The sequence below is a fragment of the Panthera pardus genome, unplaced genomic scaffold (genome assembly GCF_024362965.1).
Source record: "Panthera pardus isolate Hobbes unplaced genomic scaffold, ASM2436296v1 HiC_scaffold_2, whole genome shotgun sequence".
In the NCBI taxonomy this organism is placed as follows: Eukaryota; Metazoa; Chordata; class Mammalia; order Carnivora; family Felidae; genus Panthera; species Panthera pardus.
Window position 1 is genome coordinate 96,599,631 of NW_026526765.1, and position 17,771 is coordinate 96,617,401.

A 17,771-nucleotide genomic window follows, 5' to 3' on the forward strand; every position below is an offset into this window, starting at 1 on the left:
AATAGAAAGGCCACATAAAAAAGAACCAATTACTGCCCCCAGTGACAGCCCCAGATAAGTGATGAGACGTAAATGATTCCAGGGAATAACATTCAAAAACAAACTGCCCAACTAAGTCTAGCTCAAATAACAGACTGATGAGCAAATAATTGTTTTAAGCCACTAAATTTTGGGATTGTTTGTTATACAGCAATAGGCAACTGAGACAATGATAAATAATGATGCATCTTAATTTGATGAAATATAATCAGCAGCTCAGTACATGCTTTTTAAAAGTACCAACTTGAGGAAAATCAAGTACCAACTTATGCAGTTGGCATCACCACAAAATACCATAGAACATAAATTACTATCACTATGTCCCAGATTAAAGCTGAAAGATAAAGTTAGCAATGTTAGACTATCACAGAAGAAATCCTCACAATCCTTTCCTAGTGCTAGCCAATATCCAGTCATAAATTTTAAATGGATAAGGGAGGAGTGACATCAACTAACTATAAATGAAAACGAAATAGATAGGATCCTTGAATTACAGGTCACTTTTTAACAATAAAGTTTTCAATTTTCAACTCGTTCTCAACTCTTAGAACTACTAGAATTACTGTAGCTTAAATCTCACAAGGAATGGTGAATTGTAGCCCACTTTCAAGAGATTATTGTAAGAAAGAATTTTTGAGGCCCAAAAGAATAGAGATCTTTTCTTAGGGGGGAAGCCTTTGTAAGTGACAAAGCACTAGAATTCAGTCAACCTGGGTCTAGTCTAGCAGTGACCTAGAGCAAACCCACTTCTGTTTGGCCATGATTCCTCAACTGTGACCTGCCAAACACTACTAGCAGCCTCAAAGAGTGTAAAGGAACATGAACTTTTATGAAATAAGTAAGCCTTAGGGAGGTACAGCATAGAGAATGTAAACACAATCATATTATAATAGTGTTGTAACACATGGTAGCTACGCTTGAGGTGAGCATAGTATAACATACAGACTTGTGGAATCATATGTTATATACCATAGTCTAATGGAACATTGTGAGCCAACTTCACTAAATCACTAAGCTAAGAATATAGTTAAATGTGTTTAAAGGCAATTTCTTGAATTACTATTATTACTTATTAGTAATTAACGAATTAAAGCCACCATGCATTGAGCACTTATTACATACTAAATATATGTTCATCTAATCCTATTAACAACCCTATGGAGAAGATCCTATTATCCTATTTCACAAAACAGAGGTATAAAGAGGGTAAGCAATTTTCCAAGGTATCACAGCTAGTGACAAAGCCAGAATCAAATGCTGAGTTGTTTTAAACTCTTGAGCAGAAACCTTTAAATATGTCCTTCTGCTGTCTCTGTATGACAGCCTCAAGTCCAAACTCCAAATACGAAACAAGAATCTGGTGTCAGAAATGCAATCAATGAGCAAAGAGAGTGCCATCAGCAGCTAAGAGTAAGATTTAAATTCTAGTGCCAATTCTACACCACCTACACTTGGGTATAAGACAATGGGAAAGTTAACAATGAGAATCATGAGTTTCTAATCAAGAAGAAATTAGAATGATTGCTACACGTGAAATATCTTATCTCTGGGCTTTTTTTCGTCCAAAGAATGAGATCTCAATAAGTCACTGTAGATTTTCCCTTTCCAGACTTGAAAGTTCTACTTTTTTTAATTACATAAAAATTTATTTCCAAAGTGAGTTTTCCAATCCAATCAATTAGCATATTAATATGGTAAGGCATATCAAAAGATATGAAGGTCTTCTTACCACTTATTAATCTTTCTTTCCTTTGAATCAACTCATTCTGGTACTTACTCATACACTTACACTGACTTATAAGAACCGTATTAAATTATTGATCTCTGGTGATTATTTTACTCTATTTTACTTCTGAAGCATGTCTGTCTACATGTTAGACTAATAGCCTTAAGGATATATATTTCTTCACTATCTATGGAATAAATGAATAACTGAACAGAAGACAGAAAACAATAAATGTTGACTATGGGAAAAATATTTTTCCTCTATAGCTTTAAATCCACATTATAACAACTCAAGAGTAGATTCTCAGGAACACCCATGTAATAATCTATTTTTCAGATTACTACATATTTCCAGTTACTCCAAGTTTCTTGATGCACAATAAAAACTACTCAAATTCCATGAATTCTTTCAGTGAGCCTATCACAACCACTAGAATCAAGCAGGAGCTCAAAAAAATAAATTGAATCCAGCAAACAATTTTATAGCAGCTAATAAAATTCTGTAAGCCATTACAGTTACATTATTTAAAGTGATTATCTTCAAATTATTTTCATGACAGTTCAAATGAAGATGATGACAAGTGCTTCTAACATAAAAGTGAAGGAAAAGAAATGTTGAAGAACTGAAAAAGCAATAGAAATCAAACAGCTTTTTAACCAAGAAGCAATCAGGATGGTTGCCAAATGTGAAACATGTATTTTGGAAATATGAAATTTTTGATTACTGAAATACTGGAAATTAGAACAGATCTGAAAAGAAAGATGGTCTTAAGTTAAAATGATAAATCCAGGAACTTTTATATTTAAGGAGAGAGGACCAGAAAAGCTATTTCAAAAATCACACTTACATAAAAGTAAACCGAAAGAAGAAAGAATAAGCTACAGAGGCAAACCTTTACTTTAAGAAGGGCAGGAGTGCCTCGTGTGACAATTGGTTTCCACCTAGGTCATGATCTCACAGTTCGTGAGTTGGAGCCCTGCATCAGGCTCTGCACCGATGCGATAGGGAATCTACTTGGGATTGTCTCCCTCTCTCTGCCCCTCCCTGCTCACGATCTATTTCGCAAAAATAACTAAACAACATTAAAAAAAAAAAGGGGGGGGGCAGCTAGACACAAAAGGAAAGATAAAGGGTCAGATACACAGTGCTATGACAGTTGCCAAAAGCAGGGTATGGTCATAAACAAGTCTTCTGTAGGCCTAAATTATCCATCCCTTGGAAGCATTTTATGGATGAATAATCATTGTCCTGTGAGTGCATCCACTTATAAGGAACAAAAAAGGTTTATAATTTTATGCCACAATGAATGAGTATGGAAAACTACTTTTGGGTTTAGAATTACTACAACAATGTAACGGATGGCAGAAAAGCAAAGTGTCATAGCAACATCAGATGTCACAAAAGAGCAGTCTAGGCTAAGTAGAAAACAGTGTCTTGCCCTAACAAGAGAATTAGCTATATAAAATGAGCCATGAAATGGAATAACCAAATAGAAAAGAGCCCAACTGTCAGATGCTGAATAAATAGTATCAATGAATTATCTGAATTAGGAAAAGGCAATAGGTTCTTAATGTTATACCTTCCAAATATTTTTAAATAACACCTATTTGGCAAGTTATAAGATGTCTGTTCAGAATGTCTATGATTAAAGAACAATATTTTCCACAACATGGAATGATGTAATACCAAATACTAAATTGAGAGGGTGGGCTGTCCTTAAAGTGTAACCATATCAGCTTTAAAGCCTGAAAGTTCCAGGCCAGTTGCATAGAATATTCTTAAATGACTTTTTTACTTTTTTTTTTTTTTTTTAAAGATTCTATGGTTAATTAATCTCTATACCCAATATGAGGCTCGAACTCACAACCCTGGGATCGAGTCACATGCTCCACCCCCTTCCAGAATTCTTAATGAGATAAAACCACAAGTAACAAAATGTAAACTCAAGCCAGAAGCGACACTTGTGTGACCACAAATTCAAGTTACTCTCTCGTTTTGTGGGACTACAAATTAAGGTGACTATTGCACATATCCAGGAAAAATTAATGAACTTCGACCAAGAGTTGGAAACAAATTACACGTGTAAGCAGCTGAGTTCATTAAGAAAACTGGAATATTTTTTTAAATAGGGATTTACTCAGATGTTGCATTCGCTTAAGCACAAAACATCTCAGCCTCCTTCATTTGCCCGTTTCTGTGCCAAGCTCTTCCAAAGCTGGGGTTGATAAGGTTGACTCCAAGAAAGAAGCTCACGTAGGAAATGCAATCCTCACACAGCCCAGGGAACCGGTGACGCACTAGGAGCTTGGAAAACATCCCGTCGTTCACCTTACTAACAGCAGTTAGGTAGGAAGATGGTCGTCCACGTGCACTATTGTTTTCCAGGTGTGTTTGTTTATTTTTAACTCCTGCTTTGATATCAGTACCCTCAACCCCAACCAAATGGGGGGGAAGGGGGATGGCAGCGCCGCTGGTGGTACGTGGGCGCAACACAAGTTTAAAAAATAAAATCACAACCTTTTTTTTTTTTTCCTAATTGCAGCGTACTCGGTGCCCTCACCTCTCCTCTACACCTCTGCCATCACTCCACGCAGCTCTTCGCCACCGCCGCGGGTCCCCATGACAACCCCACCCGAGGACGATCCCTTTCCGCCGCCTCCCGGCCCCAACCCGGGCCCGGACAGCCACACTCGCCTGTCAAGTGACAACTCCACCTGCCCTGAGCTCTACTCTCCTCGCTCCCGAGAGACGATCCAGGAACCCTCCCGACGCGCGGGCCCACTCCCAGACTAGGGCAAAACCCTCGCCAGTCGGGAATGTGCGGAGGGGGCGGCGGGGGAAGGAGCTTAAGACGTTCCACTCCAACCCCCAAACGAGGGGTGCGAGGGCCTGGGCGCGACCCCCAAACGGGTTGCGGCGGCCCTGAACACCAAAACTAAGCGGCTGAGGGGAGCCGAGGGGCAGGCTCAGGGGGCGCGAAAGAACTTGTCGTTTTCACAAACAACGACGCGTCGAGGCGGCAGGAGACTGCTGGGGACCACGCTCACCTTGAAAGGGTTGTTGAGATCCGGGTCCGCAAACGGGTTACTGTCGAAATCCGACATCTCTCTCGCGCTTGGCGTCACCCACCGGACCCAGGCGCAGAGAGAGAGACGAAGCGAGGCCGCCGCCCCCCTGCGCGCTCACGTCGCCGCCGCCGCCGCCGCCGCCGCCGAGCAGATCCGGGTGCAGCTCTCAGGGCCACCCAGCCGGCCGCGCCACTGAGCATGCCCGGTGCCACGGGCTCCCGGCCGGCGGCGCAGCTCCCGTTCGCCGTCCCGTTCTTGCGGGCCGGGATCCAGCGTTCCGGGCTTTGGCTACGACCGAGTAGGGACTAGGGGCGGAGGGAGTCGGGAGCGGAGAGCGGGGTGACCCGTCCTACGTACCGTGGGCCTGACTGAGGTTCTGCGCCTTGACGAGGAATGCGTCTGGCTGGGCTTAATTATATTATTACCGATTTAAAATCGGCTCCCTGTGATCGAACGTGACTTGGGAAAGAGGTGGTACTTCGTGAATAAGAAAGACATTGGCAGTATTCCCCCAGGTTGGGAGGGCAGCCTGGAATGCTGGCTGCATACCTGGGGAGGGAGCGGCTATTTAACCACGCTTCCAGCCCAGGACTGCAGAAGCGCGGGCAGCGGTAGAAGCTCCACACTGTTTCCAAAGATAACGTCTCGTGGGGGGGCCTGCCCTTGCTAATGAATTCTGGGCACACACCCCACTCGACCCCACCTGGGAATCTCAGCCTCCAGTCTTCCGGTCCCTCGACTCTAGGTTACTGACAAATCACGGAGACCAGTCTCGCGTTACCGATGCGGACTGGCTCGGCGGAGGTTTGAGAAAGAGGGAAGATACAGTACCAGGCTTGGTCCAGCCCCTGCTCCCATTCTCCGGAATCTGCATAATGGCTACTTCTCCGGAAACCAAGGGGGACGAGGGTGATGGTGACACGAGTTCAGAAATCAACGTCCCCAAGTTAATGTTAGTGGTTGACAAAATGCATTTTTTTTTAACTTAAAGGTATTTGGGCGCAAAATATACACCTTTGATTTTTTTTTCCTGATGCTCCCCAACGCCAGGGATGAGGTCACCGAAAAATGGGTACGTGAGAAGAATTTTTTGTACCATTTGTTGCCCTACCCCTGAACTCAATGAGAGAGTATCTCTTTCCCCACTTTAATCTTTCTGCTCTAACGGAAAAGCACTTAGCAGATGAAGCGGCCAAGAGCCAGAATTATTCTCACTTGGTAGGTGCCTAAGAATTGGAAAAAACTACAATTAGGCTTTTTAGATTTAGGGGGACCTTGCACTACACAAAGTCACCTGGGAAATGATACTTCTCCCCACTGTGAAAACACTAGCTAGGGATAATGGACAAAAAAAACCCAACAACACACATTTACTATAATCTCTCTTTGGCAAGAGCTAAGTTGAAATATAGGAAAAGAAGCTGCTTCTAAGCAGCTGAGTAGGAAGGTCAGCTAGTAAGTGACAAGAGACAGAGATGATCATGGTAGAGCGACATGATTCTAGATATGAAAAAGAGCTAACGATTGAGATCACCACCCTATATCCTTAGCAGCTGCCATGTGTATGGTTCATTAGCTTAGTGCTCAAAATATGTGTTGAGTTCAAATTCCAGTTCTGATAGTACTGCTACTCACTTCATCTCTTTGAATCTGTAAAGGATTATTTAGGTATTATGTGAGATAGAGAAAAGTGTCTAACATGTACATAGTGCCTAACAAATATAGGTTGAATGTCTGAAAATGGCATGAGGGTCCAACCCATTTGTTCTTGTATGCTTTTTGCTTCATCTCTCCTGAACTTGACCTTGCCCAGATGACCTGCTTCTCTCACCACTCTGGCCCTCGCTCCCTTCACCTATCCTCCAAATGACTCAAAAAATCAGCAGCTATTTATTATGCATCTACTATGTTCCAAAACAATGAGTACCAGTTGAGCCTGCATTGCAGGATGGAAATTTCCAAATACACTGTGTTTACAGCTAATGATATTAGCATCTAATACAAAGATTTACAGACTTGACTGTTACAGAATCACTTGGAATACTTATTAATGATGCAGACACCCACCTCTTCCCATCTCCTATCTTTTAAATTCTGCTTTAACGGATCTGCATTTTTAATTTTTTAAATGTCTTCATCTACAAATACATTATTTTACATAAATGCATAAATGGATTCATAGCATACTGGTGTTTTCACTTTTTTTTCTCTTTATTCTTTGTGTCCTCTTCTCTCTTACCCTTCTTTAACAACCTGGTATGATCCTTGCAATATTCTTACAACATTGTATGTCTACATGCACATAATATAACATAATATTCATGTAGACATATTACATATACAGAGTTTTGGCATTATCTTGAAAATGGATCATATACATATTTTTCTGCAACTTGGTTTTCTCACTCAGTGATACTTCTGGCAGCTTCTCAGTGAAATGTGCGTTGGCAAAGAGACAGTCTAAGCTTTCTTACCCCAGTATACCACATAAATATTACCACTTTATTTTAGTTTTTATTTATTTAATCTCTACACCCAATGTGGGGCTTGAACTCACAACCCCAAGATCAAGAGTCACATGCTCCTCTGATTGAGGGAGCTAGGAGTCCCAACATTATCACTTTTTATGTGTACCATATCTATAGAAGTGAAAAGAGTTGGGAAGTATGGCCTAATGGGAATCCCTCCAAATCAGCAACTATTTATTCTCTTTAACAATTGCAAACTCAGCATATTTAAAGGACTGGGATGATTCTGATACAGGTGATATGCTGACCACACTCCAGGAACACTGATAGCAGGATGTTCAGACATATGATCCGTGGGTGAGCTTATTGATTAGCTTTCATGAAATTAGACTCCTAGGACATGAGAAATGAAAGGAAGCTTAGTTCTTTCATGACAGAAGAAGAAACTGATTTTGGACAGGGTAAGTAATTTGCCTCAGTGACAAAGGGAGTGAATAGAGGAACTAGGAACAGAACTCAGTTCTCTCTCTCTCTTTTTAATGTTTATTTATTTTTGACAGAGAGAGAGAAGAGAGAGAGAGAGACAGAGCATGAGTGGGGGAGGGGCAAAGAGAGAGGGAGACACAGAATCTGAAGCAGGCTCCAGGCTCCGAGCTGTCAGCACAGAGCCCGACGACAGAACTCTAACTCATGGACGGCGAAATCATGACCTGATCCAAAGTCTGACGCTCAACCGACTGAGCCACCCAGGTGCCCCAAGAACTCAGTTCTCTTGACTCACATTTCAGACATTAAACTGATAGATTTGGTTAATGGCATTTCATATAGGAAGAAGAAATACTATGTGGAAGATACAAAGTCAGCATACAGGAGGCTTCATTTGTTGCACTTTTTCATTCCAGCTGCCTCCTGAATTTGATACAAGAAAGAATGAAGAATCAAAGCTAGTTTCGATATCCAGCTCTGCCATAAACCAGCTTTGTGACCTTTACTGTATCAATTCCCCTCTCTGATCTGAGTTTTCACAGTAGTCATTCAACAAGTATGAATTCAGCACCTAGTGAGTGGTAAACAACACTTTAGATGTTGAGAATAAAGCAGTGAATGAGATAAAAATGTAGGATCTGTTCCCCAGAAACTTCCTAAAAGACCTAGAACATAGGTAAATGATAGAGTTGTCCAAAAGACCCAAGATAACATTTTATTAACCTGTGGCAATGTCTCACCCCTCCCTAACTCGGTTTTTTTCCTTAGACTTTGCTGCACACCATTATGCTTTTCCCTCAGTCTAACACATTGAATTTGAGAATCTGTTGGACAGGGGTTGTAGGCTGAATTCCACGTTTTCTACACTGGCTAGCATATAGCTGGTAAGTGTTGAGAAAATGTCAAGTTAGAAATTTACATTTCTTACCTCAAAAGATTATTGGACCCTGGGTTCACCAACGGGTTAAAACTGAAAGTCATCATCTCTCACAGTGGATCCTGTCTCAAGATTTCCTGCTGCTACTGATACCCACAATACCCCAACAGAAGCATATGTGGCACTCTCTTTGGCCACTGGCTACATTTCCAGGATGTATCCAAGGAGAATAAAAGCACTGAGAGGTTGCTCTTTTGGTGCCTAGCTCGGCCATGACTCGTGGTCCCAAGAAGCATCTGAAGCAGGTAGCAGCTCCAAAGCACTGGATGCTGGATAAGCTGACCAGTATGTTTGTACCTTGTCCATCTACTGGTCCCCATAAGTTGAGACAATGTTTCCCTCTCATTTGCCTAAGGAACAGACTTAAGCATGCCCTAACAAGAGGTGAAGAAGATCTGTATGCAGCATTTTATTAAGATTGATGGCAAGGTCCGAACCAACATAACCTACTCTGCTGGTTTCATGGATGTCATCAGCATTGACAAGACTGGAGAGAATTTCCGCTTGATCTATGACACAAAGGGTCGCTTTGCTGTTCACTGGATCACACCTGAGGAAGCCAAATATAAGCCGTGCAGAAAGAGATCTTTATGGAAACAGAATCCCTCATCTGGTCGCCCATGATGCTAGCACCCTCTGCTCTCCTGATCCACTCATCAAGGTGAATGACACTATCCAGATTGATTTAGAGACTGTATAGATTACTGATTTTATCAATTTTGATGCGGGTAATCTGTGTATGGTGACTGGTGGTGCTAACCTGGGAAGAATTGGTGTGATCATCAACAGAGACACCCTGGTTCTTTTAATGTATTTCACGTGAAAGATGCCACCCGGCTCTCCAACACTTTTGTTATCGGCAAAGGCAACAAACCATGGATTTCTCCTCCCCATGAAAGGGTATCTGCTCACCATTGCTGAAGAGAGACGAAAGAGACTGGTGGCCAAACAGAGCAGTGGGTAAAATTGTCCCTAAGTGTTGTGATTGGAAGTCTTTATACATAATTAAAGATCAATACAACACGAAAAAAAGGGACAAAAAGCACTGTGGGGTTAGCGAAATAACAGTCCCCTAAAGATGTCCACATTCTAATCCCTGCAACCTCAGAGTATGTCATCTTACATGGCAAAAAGGGGCTTCGCAGAAGTGACTGAAGTTGAAGACCTTGAGACGGACAGAGTATCCGTGGATCCAACGGATCCAAGGTGGATCCAATGGAATCAATGTGTTGTTAAAAGTGGAAGTTAAATGCATAAGACTTGCTGGTTTTAAAGATGAAGGAAAGGGATCATGAGTCAAGGCACGTGTGTGGCCTCTAGAACCTGGGAACAGCCTTCAGCTGCCAGCAAGAAAATGGAAACATCAGTCTTAAAATTCTGCCAACAACCTAAATGAGCAAGGAAAGGATTCTTCCCTCTGTCTCCAAAAAGGAACACAGCCTAGCTGATACCTTGATTGTAACCTAATGAGACCCATACACAGACTGACAACACCACCTTTTATCCAGCTCATTGCCTCCCAACTCACCACCTAACCCAACCACAGCTTAACCAGCTATCTTTAAATTACCTTTTCCCAGGTGGTTATATGCTGTTATAGAGGCTGAATGGTCTGAGTATCCTTTAGATAATTACATCATAGGATGTAATTCTTTTAGGATTCACTGGATTAAAATATTCTGTAGTACAGGAACACAATAAACAAAAATAAATGTATATTTTGAGTCTGCATTTACCTATGACTACCCATGCACATATAGTCCCTGCTACCAAGAATGTCCTTCTCCTACTCAGTTTTCACTTATCAAAGTCCAATCAATCTTTCATGGCAAATTTCCAATAATATGTCCTGAACAAATCCTTACTGGCTACCCTTAATCAAAATTTGTCTTTCCTTTCCCACAGTATCTAAAGCAAGTCTATATTTTTGTTATAGAACTCATACCCTCTCCTATGGGTACAAAGTTATTGATACATGCTCAGCATATGTGATAACTCTCAATATTTAGAGTTAATGAATGTATCTCTCTCTATGATGTGAGCTTCTGAAGTCAGGGAGAACTTTCATCTTTACATTACTCACAGAGACTAGCACACCATTCTGTTCAAAAAAAAAAAAGTATTCAGGAAATGATTGTTTATTGTTAACATTTCTTAGCTTGTAAAAAAAGAATCCCACATAACATCTTTACTCAGAGTAAGTTCAAATATAAGATCAAGAACAACCATTTTAATAATATAAACAGTTGTACAAAGTACTGTGATAAAACCTTCTGGATTGAAACTCTGAATTCCGAATAGTGACATCATAGAAACGTTTTAAGTGGCATGGGCCAATGAAATGCAAGAACTAACTGTAGAGTTCATTTTGTTGGCTAGAATAGTCTGCACGAAAACATTATGGTGAAATTACCCTTAATTTTCAAGACAGAAAGACGTTATCGCATATATATATGACATACACATACACACACACACACACACACACACACACACACACATATATATATACCTAAATATTGAGGCATTTGCCAGTGATCATATTTAAAATACTATAAAAAAAGGAAAATAAAGTAAAATTGCATTAGAGTAGAATATACAAATTATGTAGTAAATTACATAGTATATAATGTAATTTATAAATTACATTATATGTAACTCTAAATAACTATTAAAATAACTATATGTTATAGTATATATAATAAGTTGTATAGTATAGAAATTATATAATGATAATAAAATATATAACCATAGTAATATATATAGTGATATGTAATAATGTGTATATAGTAACATACAAATATAGGGAAGTACTAATATAAGTGTTACAGTCCTGTAACTACTTTGTACACTATGTCTGAGAAGCAGAACAAGGACTCCTGTTGTTTTTATGTAGGTACATTTTCAGAAAAATTTTGTGGGTTTTTTTCCATGAACCATAATTTATATAATCACACTTGTTATTACCTAATGGCTATGCAATTTCATAAATGTTTTCAGAGTAAGGACAGTTTACAATTCTTTTTTTTTTTTTCCTTTAGTTTATAATTCTTAACTTGCAAATTCGGCCTAAGTCTTCAGGGACTCTCGTAAGAATGGAAATAATCACAGCAACCTAACCCATTTTCTAATCTCCCAAAAGAAATACCCCAAATCTGACTACCGGGTTTTTATAGAAATAAAGTTTACTTTCTTTTCTCCCTCTTTTATGCTGAAAGTTAAAAAAAAAAAAAGTAAACAGTTTTATTTGGAATAGCTAGTCTAAAGAGGGAAGAGAGAGTAGAGAGAGTTAAAATTCTTGAATGTCTGGCATGTGTCAGGCACTGAAATGCTGGAGGCTCAATACACATTTTCTCCTATACAGCAATCCTTTGGGAAGCAAGAATTATTATCTCCATTTCACAAGTGAGAAAATGAGAACTCAGTTGAAATGAATGTAAAAGTTATTTTAAGAATTATTATGTGAAATAGAGGCTTCATATCTGGGGTTTTGTATTGTCTGTCGTTGCATTCTACATTAGGCTTTATTATACTGCCCAAGGAGAGAATTCTTTGTTGGTTTTTTTTGTTTGTTTGAGGGGCTTTTTTTTAGAGAAGCAGCATAATCTTGTCAGTTCGTTAAGTATGCCACTGTAACCCAATGGCCAACTACCAGATGACAGGGATGTGGCTAACTATATCCATAAGTCTCTGAGTCTGAGAACCAGAGCTCTCCCCATCTCCAGCACATGCCTCCTTTCATTGGAACAGTCCATGGGGCAGCTGCCACAATTGTTTTCCCTCCGTTTGTGCCCTCAGAAACTTTCTGCCCGTCTCTTGGCACGGCTTTAGGCTGTGGAGCTGAGGGAGGATGTTATTCCTCCCATTAACGCCAGTAGAGACTTGCTCACATCTCCTGCTCTTTAGACATCTTAGTCAAGTCACTGGGTTCCGCTGGGGAATGGGCCTTACACAGGGAGGTTTTAGTGAGTCTAGAGATGATTTTAGTTTTTTTACAAAGCTTTGATGAATCACAACTTTTTCGTTTGACCCTCTCTTTTTTTTTTAATTTTTTTTTTTAATGTTTACTTATTTTTGACAGAGAGAGACAGAGCACGAGTAGGGGCTGGGCAGAGAGAGGGGGATTCACAGAGTCCCAAGCAAGCTCCAGGCTGTAAGTTGTCAGCACAGCGGGGATCAAACCCACGGAACGCGAGATCATGACCTAAGCTGAAGTCGGACACTTAACCAGCTGAGCCACCCAGGCGCCCCGACCCTCTCTTTTTATTTTGACAGCCCCTCTTTCATGGAACCTGGCGCACTCCTTAGGAGCTTGGTTACAAGACACTTGAAAGCCACCAAACAGTGTTGCGAGCAAGCTTTCTATCTTTAACCACACCAATATCTGGACCAAGACTGGTGATCTTGACATTTTCCTACCTCAAAGCATCCTCACTAATCAAGAGATGGTATCAAAGGTCAAAGCAAAGGGGCAGGCGCCTGAGTGGCTCAGTGGGTTAAGCATCTGACTTTGGCTCAGGTCATGGTCTCACAGCTTATGAGTTTGAGCCCTGGGTCGGGCTCTGTGCTGACAGCTCGGAGCCTGGAGCTTGCTTCAGATTCTGTGTCTCCCTCTCTCTCCACCCCTTCCCACCTCACACTGTCACCCTCTGTCTCTCAAAAATAAATAAACACTAAATAAGAACAGAAAGCATCTACTTTGTCAGGCAAGATTCTGAAGAAATTAATCACATTTGCACAAGGGTATTAGACCAGTTTCTTGATTAAATTGTAGTTTGGTACACAAATGAATTTGAAAAATAAAGTCAATGGAGATTTAGTGATGTGAAATTTTTTAAATTAATGTTAACACAAAAATAATCAAGTCCAATAATTTCTAAATCAATGGAGTGAGAGTCCCAGAGCATTAGCTCAAGTTAAGAGGTTGAGAACTGAGACAGGTCTAAACATGTCAGGCAGGGTAACCTGTAGACAGACTCACCAGAGCGCAACTATAATAGGACTGCGAGGCATCATGGGAGGAATGGTGGGAGATGCTGACAGCCAGCCTCTAGGCTTGAGGCCCTGAAGCCACTGGGAACCAAAAACTCTCCCTTTATCCTCTCACAGACATTGTGCTTGATGGGAAAAGGGTTCAGCCAGAAGGAGGGAGTGAGAGAGTCCAGACTTGTTCTATGGACAGCAGCTAAGGTCTGAGAGGATAATTCTGGATACAGTGTAAGGTACACAGTCAATTAATTACCTTCTGGTCCAGCCCTCAGAAAGTCATGCCAAATTCCTAGGGACAGGAAAACTGTAATAAAGAGGAAACTAAATAGAGAGGTATCATCATTAGAAACACAGCGAGGAGGGGCTCCTGGGTGGCTCAGTTGGTTGAGCGTCCGACTTCAGCTCAGGTCACGATCTCACGGTCCGTGGGTTCGAGCCCCGCATCGGGCTCTGGGCTGATGGCTCAGATCCTGGAGCCTGCTTCATATTCTGTGTCTCCCTCTCTCTCTGCCCCTCCCCCGTTCATGCTCTGTCTCTCTCTGTCTCAAAAATAAATAAATGTTAAAAAAAAAATTAAAAAAAAAAGAAACACAGCAAGGAATTAAAAACATATCTCTGCCTCATGTGAGGAAAGAAATTCATCACTTCAGAACCAATAACTTTGCCAATATTGGGAGAGTGTAGAGAAGGGGTTAGGCTGAGCAGCAGAGGGGCAATATTACATATTTCTGGGTGGAAGAAGAGAGAGGTCGTGATGGAACCTATAGAGAAAAGTCATAACATCCAGTGGAGATGGTGGAGGCACCAAGGCCACCAGGTAGGAGGCAGACTTGAAATTCAAACCACACTCCACAGGCTCCTGGGTGGCTCAGTCAGTTAAGCATCTGATTCTCGATTTAGGGTCAGGTCATGATCTCACAGTTTGTGAGATCGAGCCCCACGTCCGTCTTGGCTCTGACACCATAGAGCCTGTTTGAGATTCTCTTTTTCCCTCTCTCTGCCCCTCCCCTGCTTGTTCTCTCTCTCTCTCTCTCTCTCAAAATAAACATTAATTTTTTTTTTTAAATCATACTTCATGCCTTCTGGTTTGCAGAATCATAAAGAGCTAATCCTTTAACCCAGTGAGCACATCTCAGAACAAACCATACCGACCAAGACAAATTTCACTGATCCTTACTAGACAACACTGATATCTGTTCCTTCCTCACATGCAAAATTTTTAGAAACTGGACTCCATTAAACATACAAATGAGACATAGTATTAAATATGTCATAGTATTGGTTAAGCTAAAGAAAATTATAAATAAAAAGAAACTGGGGTGCTTGGTTGGCTAAGTTGGTTGGGTATCCGACTTCAGCTTGGGTCCTGATCTCACAGTTTGAGTTCGAGCCCCATATCAGGTTCTATGCCAACAGCTCGGAGCCTGGAGCCTGCTTCAGATTCTGTGTCTCCCTCTTTCTCTGCCCCTCCCCTGCCCATGCTTGCTCTCTCTCTCTCTCTCTCTCAAAAATAAAGTAAAAACATTTAAAAAAAAGTATATGACTTGATTTGTACATTTCATTCATACACAAAATGCATGTATTTTATCATACAAGTAACTGATAATCTGTTAGGAGAAAGGTTCTGGAATGCCCTATCAGTTTGTATAAATTTGAAAAAAAGATTTTGGAATAACATTCTGGTGCTTTACCCCACCAAAGAAACACAAACATTAATTAAGAAAATACAGAAAACCAAAGTCAAATGATTAAATCAACAAACTAAATCCATCCCAGGATTATTATATAACCATTAAGTAATGTCTTTTTAAAATGTGTAATAACAACATGAAAAAATAAGCATATATGGATGGAAAGAGGCAGTATATCTACAGTGTAAAGAATAGAGGTATGGGGTGCCTGGCTGGTTTAGTCTGGCTGGTTTAGTCACAGCATGTGACTCCTGATCTCAGGGTTGTAAGTTTGAGCCCCACACCAGGCATAAAGGTTACTTTAAAAAAAATAAAATAAAATCTTTTAAAAAAATGTAGAAGTACAACTTTATTTTTAAAACCTAAAATCAGAAGATGAATGAAGCAATGGACTGTTTTACTTTCCGTTTATTTAATGGCCATCCATTACTTTCACAATTTAAAAATAAGTTTAGGAGAAAGAATATGGCTTAGTTTAACTTAAATGATGTGTATAAAAAACTCAAAATCTTTACGGGGCTTAGAATTGAGATAATTGACTTTACAGACTAGAATAAACTGTTTTGAATTGAATGAATCTGTGCTTTAGCCTATCAATCCCTTTTTCTCTCTCGTGATCTGGAACCGATATGTGAAAGATTAGAAAACTGTGTGCCTAACCCTTACCTTGCTGAAAAGAGACCCTCAGTAAAAGTTTATTGATGATATAGTAACCCCCTTACCACTGGCTCTTTCCCAAAATTTAATCACCTCACTTACTGCAAAACAAACAAAACAACATTCAGAGGTTTGAGTCAAACCCTAACAAGAAGATCCCCTACATATTATACTTTTTCTTCCTAGTGTATTTTGCCCGTGAATGTCTTAGGACTAAACATTGACACTGACGTTAATTGTATCTTAAATTTGTAACATATTTTTGATCAACAGGTACAAAAATGCTTCTGGCAGGTGAACTATGCCATAGCTAAGAGGAGCATGTTTGTTTAGAGTGCAAGCTGGTCACACCAACAGACCAACTGTGAAATTTAGAATGAGGGCTCTGAGTCACATGGTGTCAGTTGATTTGGAGATTGAATTAAACTATGTGGGCAACCAATCAATCAATTATTCCTAAGGAATGAATATCCAATAAAACTCTGGACACAAAGCTCAGGTGATCTTCCCCGATTGGTAATAATCTACACACACTGTCAAACATCACTTCTCACGGATTAATGAATCATTACTCCGCGGGAGAGGACAACAAAAAGTTTGCCTTTAGAACCTTCCCCAGTTGTATTCTATGTGTCTCTTACTTTGGCTGATTTGACTCTCTATCATTTCCCTGTAATAAGCCATGATCATGAGTGAGTTCTATTAATCCTTCTAGTGAACTACCAAACATGAAGGTGGGTTTGGGAATTTTCCAAGTTTTCAGTGCTGTCAAAAGTGATAGCGATCTTGGGGACTGTGCCCTCAAATTTTGCAGTTTGACTAACTCCAAGCATATAGATAATATGTCAGTGATTAGCTATGGTATAATCTGGTCTTCAGGCCATAGTTTGCCAACCCCTGTTCTAACTCCTTAAAATATCTGTATAGTATAGTGCTCATTTCAGTAGCACAGATACTAAAACATCTGTGCAGTATGACTATGCATATAATTTGTTGTGGTGCCTGTAATATTCATAATTTTGTCCAAACAACCTGCAATATTCTATCAAAATAGAATCTGCCAGTTTCAAAATTCACAGAAATTCTATCTTTTGGTATTTACATATAATTTATTATCATCCGCGCATCTGAATGGTCTATTTTCAGGCCAACCTCAATCTAAAACCACGTACTACTTCCTAATAACAGTTTCTCATTTTTTCTCTCACTTTTTGTTTGTTATATCTGATTTTTTGTTCAATACAATTAACATAGAGTGTTATTTTAGTTTCAAGTGTACAGTAAAACAACTCAACAATTCTATACATTTCTCAGTGCTCATCAAGATGAACATACTCTAATCCCCTTCACCTATTTCCCCCATCTTCCCACCCACCTCCTTCTTGCAACTATCAGTTTGTTCTCTGTATTTAAGAGTCTGGTGGCTAGTTTTGTTTTGTTTTTGACTCTTTTTTTCCTTTGTTCTTTTTTTTTCTCTTAAATTCCACATGTGAGTGAAATTATGTGGTATTTGTCTTTCTCTGACTAATTTCACTGCAGATATTTTATATATACGTAGAATCAGTTCACTTCAATGAACTGCATCATTTTTGTGATAAAACTGACACTGAAAGCAAATATGTGTGTATGTACGTGTGTGCTTCCCTCTTTGCTGCCCGTCTCCAGTTAGATGTTTTGAATGTTTGTGCCTTTAGAGAACTATAGTACTTT

At 40.1% G+C, this 17,771-nt stretch overlaps 2 protein-coding genes and 1 pseudogene across 3 annotated transcripts in view; 2 read left to right on the forward strand and 1 right to left on the reverse strand.

Annotated features, from left to right (window-relative positions):
* Positions 1-5,020, reverse strand: part of SCAMP1 (secretory carrier membrane protein 1) — a 129,133-nt gene extending 124,113 nt beyond the window's left edge. The window contains exon 1 of one of the 2 annotated variants that reach the window (XM_019462931.2): positions 4,813-5,020. In XM_019462931.2, coding sequence (XP_019318476.1) covers positions 4,813-4,869 — 57 coding nt within the window. In that variant the 5' untranslated portion in view covers positions 4,870-5,020. The remainder of the gene's footprint in view (positions 1-4,812) is intronic. The other variant, XM_019462930.2, reaches the window with a different exon arrangement.
* Positions 3,941-4,818, forward strand: LOC109274952 (uncharacterized). The gene is made up of 2 exons (XM_019462932.2): positions 3,941-4,150; positions 4,308-4,818. Exons 1-2 carry the CDS (start codon positions 4,120-4,122, stop codon positions 4,556-4,558), a joined length of 282 nt encoding a protein of 93 aa, XP_019318477.1. The 5' UTR covers positions 3,941-4,119; the 3' UTR covers positions 4,559-4,818.
* A 3,230-nt stretch (positions 5,021-8,250) lies between the features above and the next one.
* LOC109274951 (40S ribosomal protein S4, X isoform-like) lies at positions 8,251-9,888 on the forward strand (annotated as a pseudogene).
* Positions 9,889-17,771: the final 7,883 nt, after the last annotated feature.

Bases quoted from the DNA above. Each gene is read 5' to 3' on its own strand.
- LOC109274952 (XM_019462932.2), top strand. From the start codon at position 4,120: ATGGTCGTCCACGTGCACTATTGTTTTCCAG. The intron at 4,151-4,307 runs GTGTGTTTGTTT...TCCTAATTGCAG, and splicing joins CGTGCACTATTGTTTTCCAG to CGTACTCGGTGCCCTCACCT.